At 44.4% G+C, this 12,675-nt stretch overlaps 1 protein-coding gene across 1 annotated transcript in view; it reads right to left on the reverse strand.

Annotated features, from left to right (window-relative positions):
* Nucleotides 1–2,290: 2,290 nt before the first annotated feature.
* Nucleotides 2,291–12,675, reverse strand: part of LOC311122820 (cell adhesion molecule 4-like) — a gene marked incomplete at both ends in the record, with an annotated part of 37,888 nt that continues 27,503 nt past the window's right edge. Inside the window, 4 exons of the mRNA XM_084197138.1 lie at nt 2,291–2,512; nt 2,602–2,656; nt 2,741–2,837; nt 3,050–3,313. Of these exons, the coding sequence (XP_084053264.1) occupies nt 2,291–2,512; nt 2,602–2,656; nt 2,741–2,837; nt 3,050–3,313 (638 nt within the window). The remainder of the gene's footprint in view (nt 2,513–2,601; nt 2,657–2,740; nt 2,838–3,049; nt 3,314–12,675) is intronic.

Below are 12,675 nucleotides of genomic sequence, written 5' to 3' on the forward strand. Positions count from 1 at the left end.
AGGCCACTCCAGACCTTAATCCCATAGGAAATCTGTGGAGGGAGCTGAAGGTTCGAGTTGCCAAACGTCAGCCTCGAAACCTTAATGACTTGGAGAAGATCTGCAAAGAGGAGTGGGACAAAATCCCTCCTGAGATGTGTGCAAACCTGTTGGCCAACTACAAGAAACGTCTGACCTCTGTGATTGCAAACAAGGGTTTTGCCACCAAGTACTAAGTCATGTTTTGCAGAGGGGGTCAAATACTTATTTCCCTCATTAAAATGCAAATCAATTTATAACATTTTTGACATGTGTTTTTCTGGATGTTTTTGTTGTTATTCTGTCTCTAACTGTTCAAATTAACCTACCATTAAAATTATAGACTGATCATTTCTTTGTCAGTGGGGCAAACATACAAAATCAGCAGGGGATCAAATACTTTTTTCCCTCACTGTATGTACTTGAAAATATATCAATTGACCAATTCGGCACATTTGGGCAGACTTTATTCAAAATAGTCCAGTATTGCAATGCTTCACTGGATCAATCTGAAAATGTGCACACACACTGCTGCCATCTAGTGGCCAAAATCTAAATTGTGTATAAACTGCAATATTATATTGTGGCCTTTCTTTTGCATTTCTTTTTTTTTTTTTTTTTTTTTTTTTTTTTTCTGGGGGGAAGGATCAGCTTAATATTGCAGATAGATTGTTCTTTTGCATTTCAAAGATGATGGAATAAAAAAATAAAAAAGGAAACTCATGTTTTTTTGTTTGTATGATCTTTAACCAGATCTAATGTGTTATATTCTCCTACATTAATTTGACATTTCCACAAACTTCAAAGTGTTTCCTTTCAAATGATATCAAGCATATGCATATCCTTGCTTTAGGTCCTGAGCTACAGGCAGTTAGATTTGAGTATGTCATTTTAGGCGGAAATTGAAAAAAAGGGTCAGATCCTTAAGAGGTTAAAAGTCAAAACTGACCCTAGATCAGAAGTAGTCCTATGTGGCTCAATTTCTACAGCATGGCGCATGGGTTAGATTCCTGCTGGGACTACCAATATGAAAGGCATATGCACTCATGACTGTAATGATTGTGTGAATGACTTTGGATAAAAGTTTCTGCTAGATGGCATATATTATTATACCCTTAGCCATGGTATAATTAAGCAATAAGGTCAGAGGGGTGTGGTATGTGGCCAATATACCACGGCTAAGGGCTGTTCTTACGCACAACGCAACGTGGAGTGCTTGGAAACAGCCCTTTGCCGTGGTATATTGGTAACATTCCAAAAACCCCAGAGGTGCCTTATTGCTTAATTATACCATGGCTAAGGGCTGTTTTTGACACAAAGCGGATATGCCGTGGTATATTGCCCATAGACTACAAACCCCTGAGGTGCCTTATTGCTATTATAAACTGGTTACCAACATAAATAGAAAAGTAAACAAGTATTTTTGCGTCACACCCGTGGTATATTGTCTGATATACAGGACACACGGCTGAAATGCTGTTTCAGCCTATCATCATCCAGGACCCAAACTACCCTGTAGGTGCCTTATTGCTATTATAAACTGGTTACCAACGTAATTAGAACAGTAAATAGTACTTTTCTGTCATACCCGTGGTATACGGTTATATATACCACGCCTTTTGTTGTGTTCAGGTCTTCTTGGTTCTGGGTTTGTTGTGTTCAGGTCTTCTTGGTTCTGGGTTTGTTGTGTTCAGGTCTTCTTGGTTCTGGATTGTTGTGTTCAGGTCTTATTGGTTCTGGGTTTGTTGTGTTCAGGTCTTCTTGGTACTGGGTTTGTTGTGTTCAGGTCTTCTTGGTTCTGGGTTTGTTGACTGTACTGTAGAGAACAGAGGGGTCCTCCTCAGCTACTTGTGCCACCGCAGGCCTGGAGAAAGAAACAGAAATGAAACTGAATGTGTGTCCCAAATGGCACCCTACTCCCTTATAGTGAGGTACTTGTGACCAGTAGTGCACTAAATAGGGAATAGGGTGCCATTTGGAACGTAGACAGAACAGTTCCTTGAAACCCTCATCACATCACATCACTCCTTCATTATAGACATGTCATAGTAAATGTCATTTGACCTGAAGAATGCCCCTTCAACCCTTCAGATGTTAATGGAGGGAGTTCTCAGGGAACAATGGCTGGTCACTAGGGGTCAACTGTTTTACATATTGATGACATCATTGTCTATATCTTCAATAAGCAGCAACATATGAATGACCTTGATGCTGTCTGTGTGGTCACAATGTTCTAGTATTGACTCTATGTTGTTGTAAAGGCAGAATATGCTCACTTGGTGAATTTCACAGCAGCGTACAGGACATCCTCGTCCTGTTTCTGGGGTTGAGGCAGTTGGACAGGGGAGTACAGAGGCACTTCCTGGTTTTTGGAGTGAGAGAAGTAGACGCTGGCGAAGTGAACGTCATCCTGCTCGTCTGTGTCCACTCTCTGTACTGCAGTAGGGTTCATGGCCATGCCTGAGACGTTGTCATACACTGGACTAGAGTCTCCCTGATGGAGAGAGAGAACAGAGAATATAAATAGACCTGGGGACAGACAGTATGAAGAGTAGAAATGTCCCACAAAGCAATAAGACTCACCTGTCCCATGTCTGCTGTGTGTCTTGTGTCAGAGGTGGTTTTGAATGCTTTCTTCCTGTTTTGTGAATGAATGAATATATGAATGAGTTAATGAAGTTAATAAAGTGAAATAATCTTTAAAAGATGCATTTTCACTCACCTTAACCACATGAAGCCAAAGAGACATGAAGCCAGTATGAGAACCAGAACAATCACTGTGATTCCTACAGCTGGAGTCATAACTGAGGTTTGTTTCCCTAAAATATGATATAGATGATATGAGTCCATGTTATTATAAACTGAAAATGAATATACGGCAATACAGGACAATAATGCAATACTTGTGTATATAAGCCTATGTATAGTTATAAACCAAAGTGTAATAAGGCAAACTAGAAGAAGATTACCTTGAAACATCATTTCTTATTGAACATAATATTGTATTGAAATATTGAAGATGGAACTTTACCTGCTACAATGATCATCTGAGCTGTAGAGTTCATAGATCCTCTTTTATTCTGGGCCTCACAGTAGTATTCTCCACTGTCCTCAGAGCTGATGTTAGTGATGTTGTAACTCTGTCCTGATGCTTTTGGTGAGGTTACGTTCTTCATGTACCAGGTGTATTTGTCCACAGGTGGGTTGGCATCACTGCTGCAGGTCAGAGTCACTGAACTGCCCTCCACTATTTCACCAGAGGGACTGACTGACACTGATGTGTTCCTTGGTCCATCTGATGTAAAAGACGGTGGATTTAGTCAGTAAAAAATATGATATCAACTTTCCATAATTGTACTTTTCCACACAATTACATTTAGATTCACCCTCTTATTGAAGATGATCAATTCAAGTAGCAAGTGGAGCTAATATCTGTCACTACAATGTTAACATAGCAAACTAAAGATTTAAACCCCATGTACTTACATCTGACATTGAGAGTCTCTTCAGGAGAGCGGAGATCCTCATGGCCTTCTACATCACAGGAGTATCTGCCTGTATCCTCACTGCTGACTGAGAATAGGCTATAGACAGGAGAGGAGGTGTTGCTGTTTGGTATAGGCTGTCCATTCTTATACCAACTGTAGGCTGTGATGGGGTCCAGTGTACATTTGGTTCTACATCTCAGTGTGACATTCTTCCTCTCTGACACAGATGTAGGATCCATCTCCAACACAACATCTAGAGTAAAAGGAAACACATCATTATTCTCCTCCTATATATGTCATCTTATATGATATACTAGATTTGTTTTTTTCTGTCACATACCACTACTGTGTCTGGATGACTGCCCTTAATAAGGTCATTACAGTAATAGATGTGAGATGTGTGACAGATTACCTGTGACAGTCAGGGAGACAGGTGAGCCAGCAAACTTTCCTCCGGATGTTATGAATCTGAACCTGTACTCAGCAGAGTCTCTCAATCTCAGGTCTGTGATTCTCAGGGTACAGTCACTCTTCTTATCCCCAAGGTACTCAACATGACCATCATACCCTGGCACTGAGCTCAGATCTTCAGCATCCATACCAGACCATTTAGTAAACCAGAAAGCTTTTTTGATCTCATGATAACTGGGATATGTGTAAGAGCAGGATATGTCCACTGTTGACCCCTTCAAGGCACAGATCCTCTGATGGGTGTAAGTCACACTCCAACAGTTCTCACCTGAAATACAAAAAGACAACAGAACACCTTATATACATCTTTAATTACAATATCTATTGGTATACACTGATGTTTGTTATAAAGTAGTAGAAAACAAACTAGTTACACACTTTACAGTAGTGCTGTCACGATCGTCGGTAAGAGAGGAGGACCAAGGCGCAGCGTTGCAGGCAAACATACTCTTTATTTAGCGATATACGACAAAATAAACAAAACGATAACGTGACAGTTCACGGTCTAACACAAACCAACTCGAAACAAGATCCCACAACTAATGTGGGAAAACAGCCTCTATAAGTATGGCTCCCAATCAGAGACAACCAGCCACAGCTGACACTCGTTGCCTCTGATTGGGAACCACTCTGGCCAACACAGAAATACCATACCTAGACTCCCGACATAGAAAAACAACACATAGATCTACACACCCTGGCTCAACATAACAGTGTCCCCAGAGCCAGGGCGTGACAGTACCCCCCCCTAAAGGCGCGGACTCCGACCGCGTCAACCAAATACCACAGGGGAGGGACCGGGTGGGCTCCGGGCCTGATCCCCGCTCCCTCTCCAACCCCCCAAAGTACCCCTGGTCCGGTCTGACCCCGCTGGCCGGAGCTGGACTGCACACTGGTGGAGCGGATTGCTCTAGCTCCGGCGTGAAGCATCTGACCGGTGCCGGACCAGGCACCGGTGGAACAGGCACGGGACGTGCCGGACTGACGACGCACACCACTGGCTTGGTGTGGGGAACAGGCACGGGCCGTGCCGGACTGACGACGCACACCACTGGCTTGGTGTTGGGAGCAGGAGCGGGCCGGACCGGGCTGGCGACGCGCCCCATTGGCTTGGTGCGGGGAGCAGGAAAGTACCGGACCGGGCTGGCGACGCGCACCATAGACCTGGTGCGGAGAGCAGGAACAGGACGGGCCGGGCTGGCGACGCGCCCCATTGGCTTGGTGCGGGGAGCAGGAAAGGGCCGGACCGGGCTGGCGACGCGCACCATTGGCTTGGTGCGGGGAGCAGGAAAGGGCCGGACCGGGCTGGCGACGCGCACCATTGACCTGGTGCGGAGAGCAGGAACAGGACGGGCCGGGCTGGCGACGCGCACCATTGGCCTGGTGCGGGGAGCAGGAACAGGACGGGCCGGGCTGGCGACGCGCACCATTGGCCTGGTGCGGGGAGCAGGAACAGGACGGGCCGGGCTGGCAACGCGCACCATTGGCCTGATGCGAGGAACAGGAACAGGCCGGACCGTACTGGGGACACACACCACTGGCCCTATGCAGGGATCAGGAACGGGCCGGACCGGACTGGTAACACACCCCATTGCGGAGAGCAGGAACAGGACGGGCCGGGCTGGCGACGCGCCCCATTGGCTTGGTGCGGGGAGCAGGAAAGGGCCGGACCGGGCTGGCGACGCGCACCATTGGCTTGGTGCGGGGAGCAGGAAAGGGCCGGACCGGGCTGGCGACGCGCACCATTGACCTGGTGCGGAGAGCAGGAACAGGACGGGCCGGGCTGGCGACGCGCACCATTGGCCTGGTGCGGGGAGCAGGAACAGGACGGGCCGGGCTGGCGACGCGCACCATTGGCCTGGTGCGGGGAGCAGGAACAGGACGGGCCGGGCTGGCAACGCGCACCATTGGCCTGATGCGAGGAACAGGAACAGGCCGGACCGTACTGGGGACACACACCACTGGCCCTATGCAGGGATCAGGAACGGGCCGGACCGGACTGGTAACACACCCCAGTACCTCTCGCCGTGCCTCCACACTTTCCTTCCCCTTTAATACCAGTGGCCCCCGTAACCTGGCGGCCTCCTCTGCCAACCCGCTGGACCGCTCTATCGCGGCCTCCTGCTGCCCCGACGTCCACGTCGTGAGCCCCCCCCCCTAAAACATTTCTGGGGGTCTCTCCTCCCCGTGGGCCAGGCCTCTATTGTTCTCGCCCAACTATCGCTCTTCTGCTTCCAACTCCAGCCATTCTGCTCTTCATTTGGTTTGACCCAGTCGAGACTCTTCCTCCACTGTTCCCAAGTCCACCCTCTCTGCTCTTCATTAGGCTTGACCCAGTCGAGGTTGCCACGGAGATCTGCTAGCGACTCCCCTGGCGATGGCTCCTGGACACGCTGCTTGGTCCAGTTTTGGTGGGATCTTCTGTCACGATCGTCGGTAAGAGAGGAGGACCAAGGCGCAGCGTTGCAGGCAAACATACTCTTTATTTAGCGATATACGACAAAATAAACAAAACGATAACGTGACAGTTCACTGTCTAACACAAACCAACTCGAAACAAGATCCCACAACTAATGTGGGAAAACAGCCTCTATAAGTATGGCTCCCAATCAGAGACAACCAGCCACAGCTGACACTCGTTGCCTCTGATTGGGAACCACTCTGGCCAACACAGAAATACCATTCCTAGACTCCCGACATAGAAAAACAACACATAGATCTACACACCCTGGCTCAACATAACAGTGTCCCCAGAGCCAGGGCGTGACAAGTGCAAACCTTCATTATTGAATAATGATAAATATTTATTGATTAATTGGCATTAGTCTCACAACCTGAAACAACATTTTATTATATTTTTATGAAAAGGTCCACACTCACATACTGCAGGAGAGTAGAGACCCTCATGGCCATTTACGGCACAGGAGTAACTGTCTGCATCACTAAAGTAGACTGAGTACGAGCTGGAAGATTCCTCCTTTACTTTGTGTTCATTCTTGTACCAGATGTAGGTGGGGTTGGGGTTCTTAGTCAGAGTACACGTCGTGATACAGGTCAGTGTCCTCTTCCCTGCCTCTGTGGCAGGAGTCACCTTCACCTGCAGGTCTGAATACAGGGTTAATTACAATAACATAATTAAACCAATCAAGTATTATGGATGAAATAAAAAGAAACCAACAGTGAATAGAAATCTATGAGTATGATCATTTGTTCAGTGTAACCTGTGACAGTCAGTGTTGTTCCAGGGAAGCTGTATCCCCATCTTGATGTCTGTGTGTTGAATATGAACTTGTACTCAGCTGAGTCCTCCTCTCTCAGGTCTGTGATTCTCAGGGTGGAGCGACCTCTCTCCTTCTCTCCACCATACTCCACACGATCTACATACCCTGGGTCTCTGGTTATGTCCTCAGGGATCAACTTATCACTCCACCTAGCACTCTGTTTAGGACTAAACCAGAGTGATGATGTGACGGTATCATAACCACTGCCATAAGTACATGATATGTCCACTGATGACCCCTTCAAGGCACATATTCTCCTCTTGGTGTAAGTCACTCTGTTGCAGTCCTGACCCTGGACACCTGAAACATAACTGTATTTTAAATTATTTTCATAAATGCAAAGACTCTGAGTGCCTGAAACATAAAGATTTTTGCTATTTCATTTCTCTTTCTTTTCAAAATGTTTCTTGCCAAGAATATATCAATACCAAGTTCCACTTTGGAAATATTATAGTTTACTTCAACAGTAAATGTGAATGGAAGTTACTGAGCATTTAATAAGTAATCACCAACTTTTCAGTTTACAGGCTTTGTCAGGGTTTAATCCACACTCACAGACTGCAGGAGACCGGAGATCCTCATGGCCTTTTATAGCACAGGAGTAGCTGTCTTTATAGTTACTGGAGACTGAGTATTTGACCTTGTAGGTGCTCTCATCTAGATGTTGTCCGTTCTTGTACCAGATGTAGGTGGGGTTACCAATCAGGGTACAGGTGGTGCTGCAGGTCAGTGTCTTCCAATACTCCCCTCTTGTCCACATTCCCCCAGTCACCTTTAGATCTGAAGTTATGAAACAACAATGGAGAACATCTGTCTGTCAGCACAATTCCAAGGTTCTCACTGAAAATGTAATAAATCATTTGAAGTGGTAACTATACTCTTTATGTCAGATTACAGTACCTGTGACAGAGAGAGTAACATATGAGCCATATTTCCATGAGCCTGCTTTAAATGAGAAGTAATATGATGTTGAATCCTCCTCTCTCAGGTCTGTGATTCTCAGGGTACAGTCATTCTCCTTGTTCCCACGGTACTCTATACGATCCTCATATTTATCTTGGATTTCAGTCCAGATCAAATTCTTCCATTTATACCATTTGGTTGTCGTGACTGTATAACCTCTGGGATATGTGTAGGAGCAGGACAGCTCCACTGTTGACCCCTTCAAGGTACAGATACTCTGAGGGGTGTAAGTTACACTCCAGCCATTCTGACCCAATACCACTGAAACATTCACACAACACAAGATAATTACCTATTGGCTTGCACTAACAGCAGGGTTTGTCAACACTTTGTTGCCGTAGTTGTTGAGTTGAATGTGAATGGAAACCACAGATAAGCATCACTCAGTAAGGTGTGAAAGATAACTATTTAAAGTGAAGTGGAGACGCCTAACAGAACACACCAGAATAATATTATGATTCTTATCCTTTTAGAAATGTCTATAGATTGTTAAACAGAGCAACTAAAATATAAGAATCAGACCATACCTGCTACAGACCAGAGAAAGACCACCAACACACTTCCTGCTGTTCTCAAGGCCATTGTTGCATCTCCCACCCTGCAGTCTTAGAAACATAAACAACAACTCACTCTATAGCTGGTGAATAACTACACCTGATACATTGAAGTATAAACTGTAAATGGGGTACAGGGCCTCATTACTGATAATGAACCAGGCTCATGTTGTGTTGTGTTGTATTGTGCTATATGGTTGTCTATGTGAATACTGTCTGTAAGTCTATTGCACTATGTATGTACAGTGAGGGAAATAAGTATTTGATCACCTGCTGATTTTGTACGTTTGCCCACTGACAAAGAAATGATCAGTCTATAATTTTAAGGGTAGGTTTATTTGAACAGTGAGAGACAGAATAACAACAAAAAATCCAGATAAACGCATGTCAAAAATGTTATACATTGATTTGCATTTTAATGAGGGAAATAAGTATTTGACCCCTCTGCAAAACATAACTTAGTACTTGGTGGCAAAACCCTTGTTGGCAATCACAGAGGTCAGACGTTTCTTGTAGTTGGCCACTAGGTTTGCACACATCTCAGGAGGGATTTTGTTCCACTCCTCTTTGCAGATCTTCTCCAAGTCATTAAGGTTTCGAGGCTGACGTTTGGCAACTCGAACCTTCAGCTCCCTCCACAGATTTTCTATGGGATTAAGGTCTGGAGACTGGCTAGGCCACTCCAGGACCTTAATGTGCTTCTTCTTGAGCCACTCCTTTGTTGCCTTGGCCGTGTGTTTTGGGTCATTGTCATGCTGGAATACCCATCCACGACCCATTATCAATGCCCTGGCTGAGGGAAGGAGGTTCTCACCCAAAATTTGACGGTACATGGCCCCGTCCATCGTCCCTTTGATGCGGTGAAGTTGTCCTGTCCCCTTAGCAGAAAAACACCCTCAAAGCATAATGTTTCCACCTCCATGTTGACGGTGGGGATGGTGTTCTTGGAGTCATAGGCAGCATTCCTCCTCCTCCAAACACGGCGAGTTGAGTTGATGCCAAAGAGCTCCATTTTGGTCTCATCTGACCACAACACTTTCACCCAGTTCTCCTCTGAATCATTCAGATGTTCATTGGCAAACTTCAGACGGGCCTGTATATGTGCTTTCTTGAGCAGGGGGACCTTGTGGGCGCTGCAGGATTTCAGTCCTTCACAGCGTAGTGTGTTACCAATTGTTTTCTTGGTGACTATGGTCCCAGCTGCCTTGAGATCATTGACAAGATCCTCCCGTGTAGTTCTGGGCTGATTCCTCACCGTTGTCATGATCATTACAACTCCACGAGGTGAGATCTTGCATGGAGCCCCAGGCCGAGGGAGATTTACAGTTATTTTGTGTTTCTTCCATTTGCAAATAATATTTCACCAACTGTTGTCACCTTCTCACCAAGCTGCTTGGCGATGGTCTTGTAGCCCATTCCAGCCTTGTGTAGGTCTACCATCTTGTCCCTGACATCCTTGGAGAGCTCTTTGGTCTTGGCCATGGTGGAGAGTTTGGAATCTGATTTATTGATCGCTTCTGTGTACAGGTGTCTTTTATACAGGTAACAAACTGAGATTAGGAGCACTCCCTTTAAGAGTGTGCTCCTAATCTCAGCTCGTTACCTGTATAAAAGACACCTGGGAGCCATAAATCTTTCTGATTGAGAGGGGGTCAAATACTTATTTCCCTCATTAAAATGCAAATCAATTTATAAAATTTTTGACATGCGTTTTTCTGGATTTATTTGTTGTTATTCTGTCTCTCACTATTCAAAAACCTACCATTCAAATTATAGACTGATCATTTCTTTGTCAGTGGCCAAACGTACAAATTCAGCAGGGGATCAAATACTTTTTTCCCTCACTGTATGTGTGTGACGTGTTTCATGTCTGTCTACGTCTGTCTATTTAAGATGACATGTTGTATGATGCAAAAAATATCTAATGGAAACAATTGTCATCATCCATCATCATCATCATCAACATGATCGTCATCATCATCAACAACAACAACATCAACAACAACAATCACTTATTGAACAGATCTGTAGTACTGTAAACACATACAGTATTTCTACATTGATTGTTCTGAAGCTGTTTTATTCTCAGAACCCCAAATATAGGAGGATAAATGTTCAAATCCTCTACGGTCCGTCAAGCTGTACAGCAGCCTAAAGACTGACCATCAGGTTCAATGATAGCTCCTATCCCCAAGATGTGCGATTAAACAGCAAGTGACTCTCTCACACACACACACACACACACACACACACACACACACACACACAGGGAAGGCCCATAAGGACCATTGAGTCTGTATCAAAGTCTAGAGAGCTGGTTGTTATGGATGTAGAAAAGTTAAAACACATCCTACACAGTATAGATGTCAACCCTACTCCCTACCCTGGTTAATCATCTCATCCCTATGTAGATCAACACTCCTACACTGAGACACTTTATGAATACTGGCCCTGATGTAACAACCAAAACACAGCTCAAAACATAACAAGAAGTAAAATGATACATTACCCTCAAGTACATGACTTATGACTAAAAACAAATAACCCAAAACTATATTTCAAGATATTGTCAAATGTACTTACAGCTAGAAGTGAAGGGGAGAGGTCTTGTACAGTGTGTCAACTTACTGGCAGTGTGTGGAAACTGCTAGTAAGTGTCAGTTCTGTGGTTGATACATATTTAAAGTAGTCAGAACACAAGTAGCTGATACAGAACTGTCCTTTCCTTCCTCTTTAAGACATTAACATGCATGATGACCAGAACAGCACGTCAGAAAAGGGATGTTACTGTATTTCAATAGAAATTACGCAACAGACTGCATATATATTTGCCTTTCTTCATTTGAGGAGTAGGCCTACATTTTTAAAACAAGCTAAATGTGTCACATTTCCAATGTTATATTTTGACTACACAGAGAACCATTTAAACTATGTGTTGACTATAGAGGGCTTGATGCGGTTACAAGGTGATTTGTGACGCAACTGCAAGCCCTCTATACTATTTCCAATGTTAACAATTTCTTAGAATGTGTTGCCTTGCCCTTCTGAGTTCTGTATATACAGGTCAAAGTTCCATCACTCCTCATCAGCTGCATCAAAGTGCTACTGAAGGTTCATGTGTTCTAGACTAGAGCTCTCCCAGCTGGTATATTAACATTACTGCACTAATAATAATGTCCTCAATAATGTTGGGCAACTAACAACATAACAAACTGGAAATACACTACAAGTCAAAAGTTTTAGAACACCTACTCATTCAAGGGTTTGTCTTTATTTTTACTGTTTTCTACATTGTAGACTATGAAATACTATGAAATAACACATATGGAATCATGTAGTAACCAAAAGAGTGTTAAACAAATCCAATATATGATTTATTTGAGATTCTTCAAATAGCCACCATTTGCCTTGATGACAGCTTTGCACACTCTTGGCATTCCCTCAACCAGCTTCATGAGGTAGTCACCTGGAATGCATTTCAATTAACAGGTGTGCCTTGTTAAAAGTTAATTTGTGGAATTTATTTTCTTCTTAATGCGTTTGAGCCAATCAGTTGCGTTGTGACAAGGTAGGTGGGGGTTTACAGAAGATAGCCCTATTTGGTAAAAGACCAAGTCCATATTATGGCAAGAACAGCTCAAATAAGCAAAGAGAAACTACAGTATCATTACTTTAAGACATGAAGGTCAGTCAATACGGAAAATATCAAGAACTTTGAACGTTTCTTCAAGTGCAGTTGCAGAAACCATCAAGCGCTATGATGAATCTGGCTCTCATGAGTACCGCCACAGGAATGGAAGACCCAGAGTTACCTCTGCTGCAGAGGATAAGTTCATTAGATTCAGCAGCCTCAGAAATTGCAGCCAAAAGAAATGCTTCACAGAGTTCAAGTCACAGACA

This window comes from Coregonus lavaretus (genome assembly GCF_964263955.1).
Source record: "Coregonus lavaretus genome assembly, contig: HAP1_SCAFFOLD_2114, whole genome shotgun sequence".
NCBI classification, from domain to species: Eukaryota; Metazoa; Chordata; class Actinopteri; order Salmoniformes; family Salmonidae; genus Coregonus; species Coregonus lavaretus.